This window comes from Cyrtonyx montezumae, unplaced genomic scaffold (genome assembly GCF_038088225.1).
Source record: "Cyrtonyx montezumae isolate F1298 unplaced genomic scaffold, pur_monq_1.0 scaffold_21, whole genome shotgun sequence".
In the NCBI taxonomy this organism is placed as follows: Eukaryota; Metazoa; Chordata; class Aves; order Galliformes; family Odontophoridae; genus Cyrtonyx; species Cyrtonyx montezumae.
The window spans coordinates 3,577,460-3,599,480 of NW_027071948.1; the positions used below are offsets into that span (position 1 = coordinate 3,577,460).

General features: G+C 41.7%; 1 protein-coding gene across 1 annotated transcript in view; it reads left to right on the plus strand.

The window, feature by feature from the left end:
• The window catches only part of PEX14 (peroxisomal biogenesis factor 14), a 70,713-nt gene that overhangs the window by 31,015 nt on the left and 17,677 nt on the right, over nt 1–22,021 (plus strand). The window contains exon 3 of the mRNA XM_065738111.1: nt 1,545–1,629. Within this exon, the coding sequence (XP_065594183.1) occupies nt 1,545–1,629 (85 nt within the window). The remainder of the gene's footprint in view (nt 1–1,544; nt 1,630–22,021) is intronic.

Consider the following 22,021-nt stretch of genomic DNA (forward strand, 5'->3'; position numbering starts at 1 on the left):
TCAGACCCACCACAGGTGTAATAACTAATCATTTAAACTACACCTGCTATTATGTATTTTTAAGCCATTATGTGTGTTGGATAGATGATAATTCATGTTTATTGCATTGTCCAATGGATCCGTTTTGCCTACACTAGCCTGATTAATGTATTTAAAGAAATAAGAGATGCAATTTAAAATAAAAAAAAAAAAAGAAACATTGATGGAATGCACTGAGGAGTACATTGAAAGTGCCATTAAACCCATCAGAACTTTGCTCTCTGACCAGAAATGCATATTTGAAGGGTTTGATTCAAACACAGAATGAAACTCAGTGATTTCAGTAGTGATGCTGTTTGTTGTTCTCCTGCCATGAAAAATTTTGGGAACCTTTTTGGAACGGAATTCTTGAAACTGAAGTGAAATTCTTCAAGACTTAACCTAACGTAGCTCTAACGTATGGCACCATTTTAGCAGGAGGTGTAGGGCACTGTTCGGGGGGAAAAAAAACTCTTCTTTGGAAATGTGCAGTTATTTTTAGCTAGAGTGGAAGGAATTCATCTCTTGCACTAGTTCACGTGGAAGGGTCCATCGCCTGAGTGCTGTTCAGGCAAATGATTCTCCTCGATGCCACAGCCAGAACAGATGCCTTTGTACAGAAGTAAATTGAATCAGCTGTTCTCCACCACTGCAGCAACATGTAATAACGTGTGTAATCATACAGGAGGGTGTGTGGAAAGCTGACCTCTGCCACACGAACAAAAAAAGGAAGTACCTTCCACTGGCACTCAATCCTAATGCAAAAAACTGATGCTATTGTTGTTGATGCCATTCAGTATTATCCCAGACTTCATCCTTTGTTTGGATAAGTGGTTTGTTTTAAGTGCTATGACACCTTGCAGAAGCACGTAGAGGAAGTCAGTCATTAGACAAAAATAATCTGTGATTTCTACCAGGGTGGAACATGAAGTAACCATTCACCAGACCATTTATGTCATGAAAAGTGACTTTTTTTTTTCTGCTGTTGCTGTGTGATCCAAAACACGGGAAGCTGCTTCTTGATGAGCTAAGGTTTATTTATTGCTAGCAGTTAAGTTGGAATGATGGCAGAAAAGGCCTGAATCTCTTAGAATCTGCAGGGAGTAGTCAGATAAAGAGGTATTCTTCCTAGGAACAGTATGCTGTGGCAGATCACGTGTAATGTTTCGAGGCTGCCATCAGCTCTAGGAGCCAGCCGAGGTAAGGAGGTTGCTATAAATGACAGAAACCTCCAGGAATCTTAATGGAGACTTTTGAACAGGTTGAGCTGGTGAAAGAGCAGTTCAAGAGGAAACTTCCAGGTTGAAATAACATTAATTGCTCTGGTGAGAGTGGAGCCACAAACTGTGATGTTCAGTGAACTATTTCTGCAAGTTGGATTGGTGTCAGCTCCAGACTCTCTCCATGTGTTAGATGCGATGCCTTACTTTGCAGTACAGAATGCGTAATGAGAAGTGTGAATCTGACCATTCCTAACTTCAGTCTTTTTCTCTCTTCTCTTTCTCCAATCCTCCTGCCCTCATCAGATTGTGACAGCAGTGAAATTTTTACAGAATCCCCGAGTCCGCCAAAGTCCAATTGCAACCAGAAGAGCATTTCTGAAGAAGAAAGGTATGGACTCTTTAAGTCTGTTGTCTCCTGATAATGGGGGAGTTTGGCTTAGGGATAAAGCTAAAGAGTATTGCTGTGGAATATTGGATGCTGAGGACAAAGTGGGTAGTCTGTCTGAGAAAAAGATGTGAAGTTTATAAGAAATACCACTCTCTTTTCTTCCAGACTGACTAGAGCAATATTGGTGCCAGATGTGGAATTGTTAAATACAGAAGACACTTTGGAAGTTCTCACGTTAGCTATTATTGCATGATTTCTGAGATGAGGACGGTTTGAGCTGTGGACTGGTTGATCAGTTCTAGCCTCGGTGGCATTGGCTTTAGAATGACCAACTTCTAGGTGAAAAGGTCAAATGTTTCCGAAGGGAGAGGGCAGAGGACTTTGTGAAAGCAAACAAGGTCAGGGTAGGGTCGGGCGTGGGGTCAGCCCTGCTTTCAGGCTGAAATGGTAAACTGCTGGCTGAGTGTACTTGCTTTCTGAAGTAGAGACAGGACACATCCTGATAAATTCTGTTTTGTCTTAGACAGGTGGGACACACTTTTTCCTTCACCTACTTGGGAATTTATTTTACTTTCTGACTCTCAAAGAGACTACGTTTTGTTTCTTTTTTTATTAAAGTTTTTTGTCTAGAGCTTTCAGTGAATGTCAGGTGAAGCTCACTCTGTTGTGTTCCCTTCCATGTTACGCTACATTTCTAGGGCCATATTGCTTAAGTCTTTAATGTAAATAATTAGGGCAGTCTTACCTTGGAGTTAATTACATTCATTGTGGAGCACGTAAAGCAGTTGGAAGAATACGACATACAAACTCCAGACTTCAGAGGGCTGTGACCCACGTAAACACTGAAGATATGAGTGCTTCTGAGCACATCAAATTGTATAGCCAAAGATCTTGGGTTTTAAAAAGTAGAGAATATGCCTATGGAGCATATATTAACCTGTTTGAGAATATGAACCATTTGAGACCTGATATCATGAAATGGAGAGTTTAAGAGTATGTATTGCTCAGCTCATCTTGAATACCAAAGGATGTAGGCAGCCAGGGCAGTTCTGTGTTTTAGCAGTGTTGTCATGACAAGTAGTTAATGGGTACATCAGTTCTAATGTGGTCATCTCACTGCTTGTCCTAGTGCCAGTTAGAGAGTGTTCCAGCCACATGGTTAGCTATGTTGCTTGCCCTGCCCTGCCCTGCCATCAGGATGGCATTAAAATTTGGAGCCTGTTGGCCGCTGTGCTCCATGAGTTTTTCCTTGAAATATGTGGACCTACAGGGAGTAATTAATCATAAAAGCTTGGGGATTTCAACTCTATCATCGAAGCAATGAAGCAAGGGAAAGCTGAGCCTAAAAGCTGTGCTGATTACCCGGGGTAACCTGATACAAAATCTATTGTTGCCGAGAGATCCTTAGCCCCCAGTATATCGTGCAATATTATAACTGCCTGATCTTCTCCTGTGCTGACAATGACCAGTTATTCCTCATTTTCTCTCTCAACACAGCTGGGTTAGAATTTCATTTGCAGAAGGTATTTAGAGCAATTTAGAGACAAATGTCTCTGGTGTTTGCTCTGCACTTCCCCACCGCAGGCTTCGCTGAACAGTTTTTAGTATCAGGAGCTCCATCTAATCTGTTTAATTTTAATAAATCCCTGACTGGGAGAAGAAGAAGGGTGGGGAGATGGAGGCAGAGAGAAACTGTGGCCCGACTAATACTTCTTATGAATTACTTGTCTAATAATTACTAAACAGCAGAAATGGTTTGGTATAGCTGTTTGTATGCTCCTGTTTGTTAATTAGCTCTCCTTCCCTTTGTGCTAATTATTTGTTTGAAAACTTAACAGTAGGAGGTGGGAAGGAGCAGGGTCCAGTTGTGCTTGTACCCAGCAATCATTGGAAATATGGCCATGTGGATTCTGAGCACTGAGCTTACAACGTGATCGAGAGCAAAGGGTTCCTGCTGTCCTTGTATCTATGTGCTTTAGTAGAGGGGGCAGTTATTCCTAAAAGCTTTGTGTTGTGGCTAAATCCAGTGCTGGGTAAATGAAAGATGACTTGGCTGTTCCTGCAGTCATTGTAATCCCAGTGGCTGTGGTTATCCCCAGTCACAGAAAGTTGGACCATCTGCTAGAGAAGTCTTCACTGCCAGTCCAAAAAGCGTTTTAAAATGAAGGAAGTCATGCAGAGGTATCCCTCTGCTCTGGTCCAGGCTTCTTCCTGCAGAACGTGCCATTTGAGAGAGAGCTTTGGCCTTTTTATGGCACCGGTTCTAGTTAAAAACTGCGCCCTGTGCGTGAGCTGTGGGTGAGCTTTCAGGTCCTGCCATCTTTTTGCCTAAGAAGTTTCCCTTCTGAGACTTGCAGAGATGGTTCTGCTTTGAATTATGATTTCTTCTTCTCCTGTGTTGTTTTTTTTTTTAATACCTATCTCTTACCTAAAAATTCCAATCAAATCTTACTTTCTTTTAATGTTATTTAATATAGGAACTGAAGTTCTTAACTACGTTTGACCAGCTGCACTGGGTCTGGTTCCATGAGTAACAGTAGTAGCAGCAGCTGAAAGTAGCCTTTCCTGGTTACCCATCACAGGTCAGGGGTTTGCTGTACTGCTCTCAGGGGTGTGGTCTGACTCTGCTGATGACAGTTGGGAGAGTGAGGGTGACCTCGATTTGTAAAAAGGTCTTTCAAAAGTCAGATGAGATTTCTGTGTTGTCTTGAGCACTTTTAAACTCCCAAATACAGAGACATTAATGAGAAACATGAAGTTATTAGAATCATTTATCATTTTCTTTGAAGCTTACACTGGCATTTTGTGTAATTTATGACATTTCCTCCTTTTTATCATGAACTTCTTCAGATGAAGGGAAAAACAGCTGTTTCCCTTCAGAGTATCTGAAAGAAAAGAAAAAAAAAAAAGATGCTGTTTGTTTTTTGTCCAACTCGCTGATTCTGCTGATGACATGCCACAGAATCAGCGGCGCCTTGGGAATAATTAGACAGCATGTGGGGCTTAAACCCTTGTGGAAATGTGTCTGTCATCTAGCCGTTGTGCCTCAGATGTCCTGTATTGCTCAGCTACCCATCCACTAACTCATGTGGCTTGTTAATTTTGTGCACTCCAAATCTGTAACTTCTGGCAAGATAGTCAGGGTGGAAGTGCACAATGCATTTGGAGGTCCTTTATTCACGGTGCTGGTCTTGTGGAGCAGGGAAGGGAGTAACTGCTAGGTTATAACTTCTTGTGTAGCCTTGGGTGAAGCAATTTTTCCCTGCTTGATTCCTCTCTTAATTTGTAAAACGAGTGCAGCAATACCTTCCTAGTGTGGGGTTGTGGCAGAAAGCACACAGAGATCCCAAGTCAGTTACAGGAGAGTAGAATTGCAGCAAGGGGAGGTATGTGTATCATTGTTGAGCCAAATTGGTTGGGAAAGAGTCCACTTGGAAGGCTGAGCACTTTTGAGGAGACATGCTTTCTGCTCTACTCTTTTTCATGTATATGTATATGCAAAAGCTTTGCTTGTCAAACTCTTGCTTGGTGGGATGTGCTGGCGGCTTCTGGTTGTGTTGCCCTTTTACTGTTGTGTTGTCTGCTGATCTGTTTTGTTACTTGGGCAGATGGGAAAAGAATTGCTACAACATTTTCATGAGTCTTGCACAGGTTTTTGCAGTGCATCAGGGTCAGGTGGTGGTGATTTCTGAAGAGATGAATAAATAATTTCATTTTATGTGCCCCTTCACAGTTAGAGCTCAATGATTCTGACTCCCTGGAAACAAATGCTGTCAGCTCCAGAATCTAGTAGAAAACCAGGTGAATTTTCTTCATTCTGTAGTCTGCGTTCTTGAAAGTTGAACCCTGTCTTCCCTTTGCCAAAGAAACCAGAGTGGATCACCTTGAGGACCTGAGAGAAGGGGGCACAGCCTGCTGCTGGAGGGCTTTAAAGGAAGTAAATTCTTCAGCGGATTTCAATTTAACCCTCTTTTATTACTTTTCTTTTTTATAATTTAAGTCCATTTCATGAGGCAGTTTGCATGTCCTTGAATGGAATCTCGTTACCATGAAAGCTTTTTTAGCATTGATTTCATAACAGTCTTAATTTAATAGCACCGTCATTACTGAGAAGCCCTGAGAGTGAGGCCCTAGCTTTCCAGGTCACTGACCTTTTAATTACAAACCTTGTTCTGATGGCCAGGTTATCGACTGGACAGCTCCCAGCTTCTGCCCCCAGTATGAAGATGAAAATAACTGCCTTTCCTCCCCCACTTCCAGAAAAGGGAGGAAAAGAAAAGTAACCTCTTGTGTTTCCAAAATTAATTTTCTCCTTCGGCTTTACTTTGTAATTAATTCTTTAACATGTCTTAGTGAAGCTCAAAGAGTTTTTATAAAGCTTTTTCTGCAATGCAAGCTGATATAGTCCAGTGGCAATTCATGTAAAAAACGGTAGTTAGTAACCTGTGTTGTCAAGACACCTATTTGGACCAACTAGCTATGGCCCTCCAAAGCTTATGCTTCCCTAGAAGTGACCAGTTTTAATACAAGAATGTGTAATTAGGCCATAAGTGTAAAGTATTAAAGGAATGCTAGATGACTTGTCCTTCCCTTCAGACATGCTGGCAGGATATAGATTAGGATATAGACTGTGAAGAAAAGGGGTGAAGGCCTGACTTAACTGCACAGCTGTGTGAGTGAGCACTTGTCCTGTTTCGTATGTGCAGGAGGGGTAGCTTGTCCTCTGATGGTCTGATGAGTGTTCTGTGCCAGTGCCTGGGCAGACCTCATCACTTGCACATGCAAAGCTGCAAATGAGACCTGGAAGTTTTAAAAAAATTGCAAGAATGTACTTAGTATATTTAAGCACCTAGAACAATGTACTTTGGCACAGAGTGAGAGAAAGTCTACTTCACGGCTAGAACCAGGGAGTGTATGCTTTCTGATTATTAAAGGAGTTTGGAACAGGTGTTCAAGTAGCATAGAGTAAGTCTAACAGCTTGTGTTAGATGTACAAAAATGATTGTACAGGTTAAAGGGAAGTCAAAGAGCATTCTGCATTTTCATAATGCTTTTCATTTAAGGATCCTGGAGCACGTTGTACCCATTAACCACTGAAACTTTGCAGCTATTTGCATCAAGCACATTTGATGATGTGAATAGTGTTATCTACATCTCAGTGTGTGCTTTCTGCTGAAAAACATCCACCTCTGAGGTAGAGGACAGCAGCTGCTGAGCATCACCACACTGTTTTTAGGAGAGGAAATGAAGAATTCTTTGTCTAAGTCATTTTGAATTTACAAAGATTCTTGAAAACCTATGGGATATATTATTACTAAAAGGGTTTAGGCCTCTGTTTATGACTTTGCAAGACAGCTATATCATTATGCTCAGTTAAAGAAAAACGTGTCCTATACCTGTTCTTGCTACCAGCTTGTTCTTTAGGTGCCACCCATGCGAACTTTGGATTAATACAGCCCTGCATAATTGGTTGTACCCTGAAGGATCTCGTTAGAAACCCAGAGAATGAAGAGTGAAAGAATGATTGATTTCAATGATAACAAACTCACAACAGTTCCTATCTAAATAAGCGTTACTGGTTGTCACTTCTGTTTTCTGGTACTTGACTGTGCTTGTCCAGTGCTGGTAATGTTCAGCATGTGTTTTCCACTGCTGGGGTCTCACAGTCCGGAAGAATAGATGTGCTCATGATCCAAAAACTAGTGCCACAGTGGTGAATTTCCTATCAGTTGCCTTCTTTTTCCTTCCTGAGAAGTGATTGAGAGTCTCAATCCATCAGGAGATGTCCTGCCAGTCTTCCGCGTGCGTATCTGTCAGCTGCTGTTCAGCACCAGCCTATTCATCTCGCTGCCTCCTTCCCCATGGCAATTTTACTAATGCTTCTGTTATCCAAACTTGTCATGAACTCTACAGATTTCTTTGGCTGGTGTGCCAAGAAGAGAGCTGCAGTGAGAATGGTAACAAAATGGGATCAAGTGATCCACCTTAAGACGTCCTGGAGAATCAGGTACAGTGATCCTCTGAAGTTGTCAGGTTTTAGGAAGAAAATCTTCGTAGTGGATAGAATGCCATTACTATACTTCCTCAAGATTTGGAAGCAAGTTTGGAAGGAGGAAGGTATTTAGTACATATCCACATGGAGAAATTAGTTCAGATCTCAGCTTTGGCTTGTCTCACTCAGTAGTGATTCAAGAGAGGGTAGATAAACACCCACCTCAAGTTCAGGCATAACTAGCGGTGTGGCAGTATGTACAAAGAAAGTCAGTCCTTTCTGTTTACAGCCTGGTAGTGTTTAGGATAGCCAGATGATTAAGAAAAATGTGTGCATCTGTGTGTTGATAGAAACTCTTACTTGCTTACAAATGAGTTTGTTATTTTAGAAGAACATTGTACTCAGTGTACGTTTCATTGTTTTATAGCAATTGTTTTTTCATGGCTCCGCAGTATCTAGAAAGAAGGTTGAACAATACATTTCCATTCTACTGTGAGTTCTGAGTTTTGAAATCTGTTTTAATATTAAAATGGTGTTAGCATTTAAAATATCAGACTTTTATCTAATGAAATATTATTGATCCATCAGATCAGTCTGTATCGAACAGGCTCGAGCCTTTTATATTGTAGCTGATAATAACAGATTGATATAAATGAATCATAATATTGTAATTAAAATATTCTGAAAAATGTTGATTTGAATTGTAATAAAACGGTTACTTTTCTCTGGAACAGTTTGGGGTTTTTTGAAGGAAAGTTTGCTGTATGAAATATGTTGTGCTGGACATTGGTTAGTTAGGTCTACTTGGAGCTAAGAAATTCTTTCATAGAAGTGGTTTTCACTAGCAGAAGACATCAGTGTTGTTGAAGCACAGCTCCAGCAAGCTTGTCATCTTGCACTGCATTGTACGTGTAAGTTCAGTGTGAACATGCTGGCTCTGACCTCTGTGACTGTGCTGTTGAACAGGAGGGGAAGAAATCTGGCTTAGGCCTGGTTAGTGGGCAAAGCAAAGTCAGGGAAAACTCAAGGCCTTCCAATCTGCACAGTGTATTGCTTTTAACAAGACTATTCCAAAGGGCTTTGATTCAAGCCCTGCTATTTAATACTGGAAATGTGGAAATATTTGTGACTTCTTCCTTGGTTTCTACGTGGAGGATTGAGGAGGTGCATTACAAGAGGTACTTCTTTGATGTTAATGGTGTTGTGAAGAAGCCATTCAGGGAGAGGCTCTCAAATTCCATGTCCTGTAAGTGCACGTTTGTGTGCTCTGTAACAAAGGGTAGAAGTCACATTAGTGGTTACATCCTCTCTCTTCCACTTCAGGCTCAACCTAAGGTGATCTTGAACCATTTAGATATATACTCCGCAGAAGAAGAGAGGTGATTCATTTAGATTACATTAGATGAACAGTGTGCTACATCTCCTGTTTCTCCTGGGCCGCAGAAATTCCCCATGATTCCAGTGAAGAGTCCAGAATCACCTTTGATGTGTTTTTGTAGCCTGAAAATTATTGATGAATTGGAACAGACTGATTTGGTTCATGGGAAATTGCATATGCTCCAAAATATCAGTTGTAGGCTTAATTTTAAAAAATAATTAGAATGTCATGGGTTTAATAGTGTCTCTCCACTTGGCGATCTGACAGTAACTACGTAATGTAAAAGAGCTGTTAAAAATGGCTTTGCAAAATTAACTTCTATTGCTCCATGAGTGTGTTTTGAGTCATATTTGTCTTGTTTACTGTCAAACTAATATTTCCATTCCTGGTAGCATTGAAAAACCAATATGATTACAGCAGAGTGGATTGAGGTCTATTCTGGAAGATGATGCTAAAGTAGTCAGCTATATTCTGAATCCTGAATAGTTAGCCTTAGTGGGCAAAAAGGATCCAGTTCCTACGTCCAGTTTGTAAATTAATACATTCTTCAATGTGTTTTTAAGTGAAAATAAATGTAGAGTGCCAAGAGAAAATCACCTTTGTAGTTGGAATCTAAAAGCAGACATGGAAGATCTGAGGGAAGATGGCATGCTTGGCTTTGGGCAAGGTGCTTGTTCTCAGCTTGCCCACCTTTAAAATGGAGTTAATTACCACTTTTGCATCAGTAGCAGTTAGATATGTTTTAAATGTGTTTATAAACTGCTTTTATATGCTTGTTTTGGAATTGTTGATGCTGTAGCACGTGTGATTGTTGAAGTTGCTTGCTGCAGTAAGAGCCACACTTTACAGAGAATTTATTTCTATCAGTTTTGTATGGGAGGGGAGAGCTGTAAACTTGAGAATGTCAGGATGTCAAGGCTTGGGCACATTGCGTGCAATCCTAATCCAGCCCTGCAGCTTTGACCTTTGAAGCAAGCTTCACCTTGAGACAGATGAAGAAATCTAGTTTTTGTTTGTATGAAAATATTTTTGTTACAGAGGGAGTTTGCTCTTCATGGTCATCCAGCCCAGGGTTTCCCCACAGTCTTCCTGGAGCAAGTAAAGGAATTCAGTTTCTGATCTGCTCTGTGAATGAACCTGGTACTGTAAGTCTGAAGAGACAGCTTTCTCTCTTGAGGCTAAAACAAGGAGTGGAGTGTAATTAGGTTAATCTGTGTTGCTCTTCTGCTGAAATCCATCTCAGACCTAATGATACTTTCCTGTTAGGAAAGATAAAAGAAGTTTGTGCATGAGATAATTCTCTGGGATCTCTTAGACAACGTTTCTGCAGTGTTTTAAACACTAGGTCTTGGATGCTCACAAACATGAAATCCTAATATTTACTTTTCTTCTACACACTGTTCCCTCTTAAGGCTCATTTGGAAAGTGATCATTCTTTCCTTAACTAAAAGGAGAATTTAGTCTTTGGTTCATTCTTTCCCATCCTTTCTGATGAGACCAGGCAGGACTACGCTCCCACAGGAGGAGAGCAGAGAATTCATTCCCAATGAAATCTGAGGCTCTCTTAAGTAAAAGCTGTTGACTTTGTCATTCTGTGCAAATGTGCATTGCTTTTAGCAGGACAATAAAGGGTAAATGGGGTGATCTCTGCTCCTGTGGAGAGGTCGGGTGGTTACATTACACAATCTTCTGGAGCATCTTGCAGCAAATACATGGGTTATATTAAAAGTTGCAATCATATCATTTTTTAAAAGTAAATTGCTGACCTTATGCAGTGGAATCAGCTTTATTGAATTTCGCCAAAAATGCGTTTATAATCCCCTCCCTGCCCCCGCATACACATGATATTCATGTCCTTGCTGCCCATGTGGAAATGTCCTCTTTTTATGGTGATAAAATTAAATTTGTCTTTGTCTCTGCCTTGCCTCACCTTTTAAGATTCCATCCTTAAGAGACACCGGTGGATATCTGTACCAGGGAATGAAGATGGGCAATATCCCTGCATGGGTGGCTGGCTGATCGTGAGCCAGCTGCCATGGAACAAATAAATAAGCTTTTCACATTTAGAGGACAAATAAAGTTGAGGACAGGTGTAGTATGGGTATTTTTCTAGGAGCGTTGTGGCCTTAGTGTAGATAAGAATTTATTTTTATTTGGAATTACTTAATAATTCTCGATTATTTTTCTAACAGCCATGCAATATGAAATTAAAATCCCCAGATAGTTGTACTGCCCATGTAATGTATGTGATGTGTTCTTCACCATAAAGCTGTCTATAGTCTCTGTGGCTGCCTGCAGCCCCCACCCTGAAATCACCGGAGAGAAAACAAAACAAGTATTTTTTTAGCACACTCAAGAATTTAACAAATATGTATTTCATATTTGTATACTGCTGTGCAAATTCACAGCGCTTTACAGATATTAACTGGCTGAGCTGTCCACCTTTTGTGGAATGGCGAGATGATAAGATGCATTTCATGTTCTTCTGTTTGCATTTGCTCTTCTTGGTTAGACCTATACAATTTGCAAACTCCAAACTTCAGTGGGAAGCAAGGGAAGTACCATCGCCGTGCTGGGTGGGGAAACTGAGTCAGAAGTGTTGGGTACAGTTAGGTGTGGGGTAATCCTGACTCCCATACTGTGTCACTCTGCGTTGTGCTGGTGCTTATGGCATTTTCAGTGAAGTCATTCAGAGCACTGTTGTATTTATCCTCTCCAGGCCTCGGCTCCTTTGGGTGTGTGGGTTGGGATAGCTGGGTTGAGCATAGCCAACCAAAACCACCCAAGTAAATGGAGGGAGCCTGGCCTCTGTGGTGCTTGCATACATCCCTTCCTACAGCAACTCCCAGCCTATCTTCCTTTGCATGGAGAGTTTAAAAGGTGAGATGCTCAGAGAAGAGTATCAGAATATCATTGCTCCCACACTTCAAGGAAGCAGGAGAATGCAGCTGTTAAAGTCAGAAATGTAAAATGCATGTTTAAAAGATGATTCTGTGTGTGTTTAAAAAAGAGAGCGAGAGAGAATTCAAGGGAACCAAAAAATAGCAGCTTCCATTACTGTAATTAAATGACAGCATTTAACCTATCAGGTCGTTGCGTGTATGTGAGAGACGAGCAGGGAGCTGCATCTGAAATGATCACCGTCATCCTTGGGGGATAGAGTAGTTAAATAATTTGTTTGTGAAGTGTGAGCTCGGTGTCGGGTAAAGCAAGTGAGTGTGTGTGTGTGTGTGTGTGTGTGTGTGCATCCCACGAGCTGGGGCTGCCTGCATGTGCACTGCAGTACCCCCAAGGTGGAATTCAGCTGCTCGGGCTGCAACCCGCTCTTGCCCCGTCAGGGCCGCCCCGCTCCAAAGTATTGCATCAGAAAAGCAGAGCTCATTCCATGAGAAGCCACCTGAGACAGATGAGATTAACAGTAAAAGAAAACCAGGGAGGAAATCTGAGTCTTTTTGATGAACTTCATCTATGGGGCGGCTGCAGCGGGCGATGAGCAGCTCTGTCTGGTGGGCCTGGCTCTGGGGAACCCACTTCAGGTTGCTCTGAGCCCTGTCCCTCATTCTGCCTCAGGGCAGGGTGCCCCTCATCCTTTTCTATCTGTGAGGTGATTCCTTTGCTTAGGGGCAATTTCCTGAGCCTGGAACTCCCAGCATCTTCCCCTCACACAACTGATAGGATTTGCAAGCTTCTCACTGCTCCAGCTGCCTCACCTACTGATCTGGTTTGCTTTACATTGTAGTAACGTGCCCGTACTTGTTTCTCAGTCTTCCCTCCATGTTCTCGGTGAGTTCTGTGTAGCCACTCCTGTTTTAACTCCTAGGCTGGAACTTGGTGAGACACTGGAAGACAGCAGTCTTCAAGGAATGCAATTTGGGATTCCCATTTTGAACATTCAGCACCCAGAACTGTATTTTGAGGGCAGTGCTTGCTCAAAGGGAGACCAGAGAAGCATCTTGTATTTTAGTACCTAGACAAAGCAAAGCACAAATTTGGGTACTTGTGTGGTTTGCCGTGAGTTAGAGATCCAAAAGTGTTACCAAAGACGATCCACAGGCACACACACAAAAAAGGCTAAACTTCTTGCTAGAGTAAGTCTGTTGTTGTGAATGCTTTATGTTAGCTCAAATGCATATACTGTGTGTACAGATTCCCAGGGCCATCAGTTGTGCTTTATACATGATAATTGTCACATCAGTCTCAGATGTTCTACGGAGGATATTGTGTAATGTCAGTCCTGTTTTACAGATGTAGAAACTGAGGCAGATGGAGGTTAAGTGACCTATGCAAGGTCAATAGCAAGGCTGGGAATAGAACCCGAATGTGTAGAGGCTTTTTATTATACTAATAAGGAAACTCTGGAGGTGTGTTTGGCATGGTAATCAGAACCCTGGAGAACTAGAAGCAGTTAGTGTGTTCTCTGCATGTCCTGAGGGAGCAGTGATGAAACTCCTTTTGTACCTTACCACTCCAGTTCTCCGTGTGTGGTCACCATAGTTTTTCCACCACTTACCCTCGTTATTTTTAGTATTGTTAGCATTAGTTGTCCTCTGGGCGTTTTATCCAGACTCCTTTAATTTTCTCCGGAGCTCTGACGAGCTGCTGAAGGCACACAGGGAGGAAAAAATAACGATAAACAATCCAAAAGATGAAAAATGATCTTCTGAAACCATTCTGCTGTTTTGTTGACTTGTCCCCTAATGTTGTCTTTGCTCGTCCCTGCTTCAGTGTGTAATCTTGGTTTCTTGAAAGTTCATTTGCTATTGTTTCTTTCTTCTCCACCCAAGGTTAACATCCTGTGTGGTGACATAGATGGTTGTTGTCCAAATGGATGCAGTGTAACCAACAAAACTGCGCAGGGTGGGTGGAGAAATATTTATACAGTTGTGTTAAAAATTACAAAGTAGGTTTGCCTTTTAAACAGAAGGTATTTCAACGCTTATTGGCAGCATCGGCCTTTAATTTTACAGGTGGCTAGCTTTGTAGTAGTATTCAGCAAACAGTATTTTAATGGCATGTAAAAAATTTCTCTAAAACAAAAGAAAGAACATGGGTGATTTATAATCTGTAATGAATACTTGCTGACATGCCTTTTTAAATAGTTGTATGGGTGTCTCTTTCTTGAGGAAATGTAAACCGGATTTACCTGAACCATTTGTGCCATAATAATCAAATATATAGTGCTTAGATGTATTTTTCTTAATAGAGCTTATCTTCTCTGTGCTGCCGTGTTTGACTCCTAGGTGTCTGACATTGATTCTGCTTCATAGGAACTGGATTGGAGGAACAAAGTCACTTTGTGAGGTTGTGAGAAAGTATGTCAGAAAAAGCGCTCAGGTTCCTGTGTTCGTGGCTGCTTACTCTGTGTTACTTTACATTTCTGTGTATTTTCCCATTCCTGCTCCCATATATTTTTCAGTTTTCTTGGAAGCATCCAGCTGTTCTCAGTGCTCCCTGTCGCAGTGCTTTGGGAGGGCAGGGTAGCACTGCTGTGCTGCGCACTCCACGTTTCTGTCCTGTGCATTCATCAGAAGCTAGAAGTTCACTAAGCATACGCTCTGTATCATTTCTCATGTGATCAGCCTAGACAAACGGGCTTGTTCTTTTCCTTTCTGAAGTTTAAAGTTTTGAAATTAAAAGAGGAAGTAAACAACATCAAGGCGAGTTGCTCTTTACTTTGCAGGTAGTTTTAGTCTGCAGAGGGTGCTCAGATGGGTATTGTCTCATACACAGATGCTCTTCCTACTGTGTAATTCCAGCAAATAAAGAACTGGGGATGGTGCATCAGAATGACTTTCTCATTCTTGTATATAAAATTAAGTCATCCTTCGGATATCCTGACAAATGTGGTTCAAGAATTCCTTAGAATGGCTCGAAATTGCTTTCCTTCTTCACAGTTCCTTTCCTTTGAACTCCGAGTTTGGGGAAAAAAAAGGCGTCTGGTTCTAGAATTTCACACCAGCATGTTCCAGTAATAACAAATCAGCAGTGGCTTCCAGTCAGGAGTTATTCCACATTTGAGCCAGTTTGCTCGGTCAGATCAGTCATGGGCTGTCTTTGGCTCGTACTCCTGCCTGGCCTGGATCTTTTTTGCTGCGGTAACAACAGATGTGTTGGGGTTGCAGCTGTCTGCCCGGCTGCAGATCCTCCACAATGGCTCCTTCTACTTCAGATCCAGGATGCTCGTGACGTGCTAGTTTCAGTTGTTGAGGTGGAAATGCAGTGTAAAATTGGAGTTCTGAAGGCACGTATCAAAACCAAACCTCTTATATTGCCAGCTTTACCTTACCTGTATTTAGGACAACCTTTGTCTTTTTCTTTAAAAGATCCTAAAGATATTGTCACAGATCAAAGAGTAGCCAAAGGCCAATTGTTTTGTTGCTATTGCTCAACAAGCTGTTTAACAAAATATTTTTCTTACACATAAAGTGAAAGTATATGAAACAGAAATGTTCTGTTAGATAGCTATTTTTAAAATCTGTGGTAATGAAGTCAAGTTATTCGGTTTCTGAAGTTATACACAGTTCCAAACTGCTCTACTTTTGGAAATGAGCCTGTAGAAGAATTATCTTTTCACATTCACAGAATGTTTTTTTTTTTTTTTGTCGTAGTTTTCACTGTAATAAAAACAAAATTTCAAAGACCCGCTGGGTACTGTGGGTAAGTTGCTTCCTTTACGTGTGCCCTGCTTTATTTCATTTCAGTTCACGTAGATTGTTGAGTGTTTGGGGCCTGGCTGCCTTCTGCTCTGTTGCTGCACACTACCTGGCACAGTGAGTGCCTTCTGGGGCCCCCAAGGAGTATTGTGATACTGGTAATGAGGATCAGAACCGACACCATGAGACTTGTTTCTCCGTAGGAATAACAGCAAGCATTTGCACATCACAGGTTGGGGGATGCTTGGATACTTGGGTGTTTGGTGTATCTGGTGTTTGTTTTCTCTGTATGCATAGCTTTATTTCTAGGGAGGCTGTCAGCAGTGGTAGCAAATCATAGCAGCACTACGGTTACTAGAGCAGCATCTCTTTCATTATCTGGATATTCTTGCCCTCTGAAGACTTCTTTTAAACTAATGATATGGCTGTGGTGATATTCCATTCCTGACAGATTACCTGGGAATTGGCATCTTGGCATGGAATCTTCAAAGCCTTCAAACCCAAGGAACGTATTCATTTGAAACAGTTTAAAATATGCAGGTTTTTTTCCCCCAGGTAGCCCCGTTACGTCAGGTGCTGGCGGGATGCGGCGTCCTGCATTCCCGTATTTCAGCATTGGCTTTCAGCTCAGCCACGTGTTGTCGCTCCATCACAGCGTGTCACAGACAGGTGATATATTCCACCAATGTCCACTTGGAAGAGATTTTCTATCAGATATCCTTCTTGTGTGTGATAGCAGAAAGGCTGCGGGCAAGAGACCTGAGGGTGATGACAAAAGGAAATTTCCCCGTTTTTAGACGGAGAGATTTTCTGCTGATCATGGTGTGATACAGACAGTGCTTCAGGAAGAGCTCCCCAAGACTGAAGTTTCACTGTGTTCTTGCATATCCTAGTTGCACAGGAAGGTAGCTGGGCTTTGTAACAGAGCTTCTGGTACTGCGCTTCAGGTTTCTGAGGTGTGTCCTGTTTGAGTTAGAGTCGAGTTGCTGGCTACCCTTTTTTTAGTTTGAACTTTGCGTGAAGCAAAAATTGTGCCTCCTGAATGATGCAGGCTGCTAGCTGAGGACCTGCTGTAGATTAATGCAGAAATGAGGCGCCCAAGTCCTGTTAAGGCTGTGATAATTCTGCATCTATTAGGACTTCTGCATTTCAGAGTCCTGGGTGTTGTTCCTCATACTCTCCTCCTGGTGCTTTGGTCCCTGAAATACATAGCATAGCATTGGGAACTTTTACTTGAGGTATCCCTTCCTCTTTTTATTTCTCCTGTGTGGAGCAGAGATACCATACTTCATATGAGCAAGGAGCTTTCTTTACTTAGAAGAGGAAGTCCTGACCTCTCTTACTGCAAGTGAAATGGTATCTTCCCTGCCTTGAAACTACCAGGGAAATACATTTTGCACTGACTTATAATGCTGTGATTTATGCTGTGATATGCTTTGTGATATCGCAGTGTCCTTTTGCCTTTGTGTTTGATTTTTTTTCCCCTCTTAATAAATGTTAGTGGGTGTCTTGGCAGGGAACAGGGGTATTTACCCCAGATGCCCATAGGGCACTGAGGCATTTTCCCTGCTGTGTGCTGCCTCGGAGGAGACCTGGCCGTTCTTTTCATCCTCCTATTCGTCTTACTGCAGTTTTTTTTTTCTACACCTTTCCTCCTCCATTTGAAATAGTATTAACAAGGGAGATATCTTTAAATAGGAAACGACTGGAAGGAAGTGTGTCTCTTGTGTCATGCACGTCTGTGTTACACGCAAGCATGGATGAGTGATCAGAAGCAACTTTCTCATTGTGTATTTTGAACTTCCCTTATATAGAAAAAGAAGAGAAAAAGTTGTAGTACTTGTTTGAGTTTTTTCCATTCCAAAACATGCCACGCAAGTAGGTTGCCCTTTCTTATTCAGAGCGAAAATACTTTGATCCAGTTTTCTGAAGACAATACTCATTTCATGAGAATATTTAATCAGTAGAAAATAGGGAGGATTTAGTTTGTTTGTTTAGTATTTAACCAAGTGAATAAGGCAGATTAGGGGAGGGGGGGGGGACTGAACCCATAAACAAGGTGATATATAATATTTTTTTTCGTTCTCCTTTTAAATAAATACCGATCAGCTTTATGTTCGGAGACAATAGGAGCCGTTGGCTTAAATTTGCAGTTTACTGTATTTATGGCTGTAATATCAAGGTGCTGCCGTCGTAATTTCATGCCCCAATGAGAAGAGCAAGGTCGAAGCAAATGCTTCCATCGGCATCTGCTAACACACTAACTCATAAACAAGGCCCGGCTGGATCAGGTGGCACGGAATAATACAGGCTAATGAAATACAGCACAGCTTTCCATTACTGTTAGTTTTTACAGTGTCGTCATTACGTGTAATTTATGTTTAAAAAATTCAATTTTATACAAGGCTCTGGGAAATAGGGGTCTGCAGGTCACCCGACGACTTTTAACTGCTCTGAGAGTCCTTATTGCACTCCACTGTTCCAACAAAATGTTAATAATAAATAAAAAAATTCCTCTTTTTCTCTTTCTCTGGTTTGCATATCTTGCTCTGTCCTTTTAATTACAAGTGGCCTAAGGAGAGTTTGGGGCTCTGGCTGGTGTCGGGAGTTATCCTCTTTACCGATGCTCCCAGAGGGGGGTTACTATCTGCTTGCTTTTCTTTCCTCTATCAATCACCTGGGGTCCTGTAAATGGAGTAAACACAGCTGAGGAGAGGGAGATACTTAACAACCTCTCTCCCAAACCCTCACCCTCTGACATTGCCCTCCTCTCCTCCATTACACTTCATTTTATTATAGACTCCAAAAAGCCTGGTCAGGAAGAGAAACTGCTGCCAGGTTTATTTATTTATTTATATTTGTAATGCCAACGTACTTTTTGGTTTTAACCTCTCCCTCCCTGCTTGGCTTGCTGTAATTCTTAGTGCTGCGTTGTCAGGCAGGCTTTCCTTCCTAACGGTAGTGCTGTGTTACTGAGCTCTGAGCACCTTTATCAGCTCTAAATAGTCAGTATATCATGTTTCTTAAAGATTGGAACTGCGTAATTAGCAGTCTGACGGATGAATTAAGCAGTAGGAATTCAAAGCCCCTTCAGTAACTTCTGAAATGGCTTTTATTTTTTGCGTTTTTCTGCCGAACAATTGAGACCACATTGATTTTCACTTTGATGTTTGGGTTCCTTTGCAAAATATTTGAGTTGGAAGTGCAGCAGAAGGATGTTTACATTCAAATAGCGTGTCTTAGTGTCAATGCAGGGAAAGAAAAACACAGTGATGTTTCTGAGATCTTAGGTTATGTTAGAATGTTAGGTTGGCTTTGGCCTCAAGAAAGAAAATGGACTGGGAGAGCGTGCCTTCGGACTTGTAGAAATGTGTTGAACTAAGCACAGAATGGACCATAGCACAAATATTTGAGCCGAAGAGTCACACAGCACGGCATGCAGCCGACTGAACAGGTGGAATCATTAGTCTGGATCAGATCCCAGAAGGTTTTTATGATGATTCTTTTAAAATGTGTCCATGTTCTTTCTGAGCAGAGTTGACATAGTGGCTTCCAGGAACAGGAGCGTAATGCTTTCTCGAGATGTCTGCAGTAGGTCTTCCTTTTAGTCACGTGCTTCCGTGCACAAGCTTGGTGTGGTTGTACAGCTTGTTGTCACTAAACAAGTTGCCCAGATCTATTTTGTTTTCTTCCGACTAGAAAGTGTGTGCACATGCAGAGCAAACAACAACAGGAAACCCACTTTGCTTGTCTCAAAAGCAAAGGGTAGATGTGATGATGGCTCTGGGGTGGTCGGCCAGAGAGGTAATAAAGCTGGAAAAGCATGAAAGGCACTTAATTCTTTCCACCAGAATATTTTCTGTCTTCCTAACCAGAAGTTTTATCCCTACGACTAATGCTGCCTTTAGCTTGTGCATGAATTACTAGATTGAGCAAAGCAAGGAAGAATAGGAGACAAGAGATGGAGGCTCCGTGGATGGGAAAGGAAGAAAGGGGTTGTCACTGGTGTGTCAGAGCCTTTGTCAGAGAAGATGAAAAAACCTTAACAGTTCATCTAGTTAAGCTCATGCAAGGGTTTTGCATTGCAGTTAAATGCTGCTGTATTTCGTCCAGAAAATGGAGAAGGATGGATTTATTGGCTCGCATCTCTTGAATTTTAGTTTCTGACTGTGCCAGAGATCTGGTTCTGCCCTTGAAGCACCTCTCATATCTGCATGTCTCACTTCTTCATCTGCAGAGTATGCCTAACAGTACTTCTCCACTTGAGAGTGGTTATAAGAGGAAAAATATTTTACTGTACACAAGGTCCTTAAATTAACTAGCAGTGGATATTATAAAAGGACATAAGTTCTTGGGCAGAGGGGCTTTTTGTACGATGCCAAAGGTGCAGGCACCAAAGGATGTTTTGACAACCCATTTTATTCTCTAATTCTGTGTTTGACTACAATTTACAGAGGCTGAGTGATCCCTGAAAACTGAGCAGCAGCAGTGACAGTCACAAAAGAGGGTCAGCGAGGACCTTGGAATGCAAAACAGTCGTGGGCGCTGGATAATTCAAATCAACACTCTGAAGCCTGGAAAGGAAATTTTAAGGCTTTGTGAAAATTATGACTAATTCTTTGCTAAGGCTGTGGTGCAGAAGAGGAATGAGATGGATGGCTGGGGGAAGGGAATAGGTTTGCATTCTGTAGGGCTATGAAGACAGCTTCCTTGCATCCTTCTCCTCAGCTCAGTCCTTGCTCAGTACCCTCTGCGGTTAGATTATTCCTTGCAGATAGCAATCAACTGGAAGGAAGTGTGTGTCTAATTTGCATGAGATTATTTAAAACAAAAAAAAAGGTCTGCATTAGTCAGGGTGATGGTAAACAACGCAAAGAGATGCCTTTTATAATATAGCTGTGGCTCAGCTTTCAAAGCCAAATATAATTCACTTACAATTGGCAGTTTCCTTTATTGTTCCTTTTAACCTTTTGCATTCTGCATGGTCTTGATCTTGCTGAAACTTTAGGACAACTAAAATGTTTGTTCTCCAAAGCGTTGAGAAAATGAATGTAGAGCGATTCTTCTGTTAAAGTGAGCTTATTTTCTCGACATACCTATCTGAGAGAGGGTTATATTAAACACAAAGCTCTGGTTTTCATGGCACAGCTTTTGCATCCAAGGGAGGTGATATTATTTTGGAGTTACCAACTTCTTGCTAGATTCAGGCATTGTGAGAGTCTGGGTTATTTTTTCATGCAATGCAGTGGTAGAAGAACTATAATAAAATTCAGCTTGGTGAGATGTTGGAGCGGGTGACATGTTGAGCTGATTTAGAAACTCGCTTTTCTATGCAGTTAATACATGGGGGTTGAATAATTTGGGGCACAGAAAACTCACTCGTACCGTATGCGTACATGCGTGTAGGTGGTGAACCAGAAAAAAAATCAATCCAAAGGGAGTTTTGTTGAGTTACTTATAAATGCCCAGGGACAGCCTTAGAATATCTGTTACGTATTTGTTAAGTGTGTGCGAGAAGTGAGAGCCACAAAGACAAGCATATGCGCAGCAGCCTGGGTGCAGTGCAGATTCACTCCGTATGCGTGCTTAAGGAGTCAGCTCTGGGTGATTATTCCCTTGACTCTTGGAGGCCTGGATGACAGGGCCTCGGAAACATCTTGTTCAGGTGAATAAAAAGGAGGTGTTCCAGGGTGACGGTGCTCCTCGCCTTCCCTGGTAATGAAGCAGGGAGGTAGCTGTGATGTTCTTTTGTATGATACCTCTCGTACCACGAACGAGACCTTCATAAGGCAGAATAGTCCAGGGAGGTAATGACAATTTTAATTTGCTCTACATTGAACTCGAAAGGTTTCCCTTCGTTCTGTTATTCACATTGGCTTTTTCTTCACCATGTGGCAGGGTTTTAATGGCAGCAGAGATACTCGAGTGTCACTAGCTGGCAAGCTCAGGATAATTCTAGGAGGGCATTTTATCTGCAAAAGATTTTAGTTTTTTTATCAAGCAAGATGAAAGTCAAAGGGGCAGCATGATTGGGAGGCAGTGAGCGTTGTTTTCTGCTCATTGGTAGAATGAGGAAAGGATCCTCTGTAACTCCCAAATGTTCCTAAGTGTTAAATATTTTCAGATTTGTTATCCTTGCATGAAAGTAGAACAAAGTGCCCCCACTCCAGTAGCCAGGAGCTACGTTTGCAGCCAGCAGCTTATATTATCTTGTGTGTCTGTCTCTATCTTGATGAGATTCCATAGTTGGTGGTGATCTGCAGCGCTGGCATCTGTTTGTGCTTTCTCCTGTATTGAATAATTAGGAACTGGTTAAAACAGTTTCTTTCTTATTAGGACTCATCTTTGTAACATGGATTAGACGCTGCT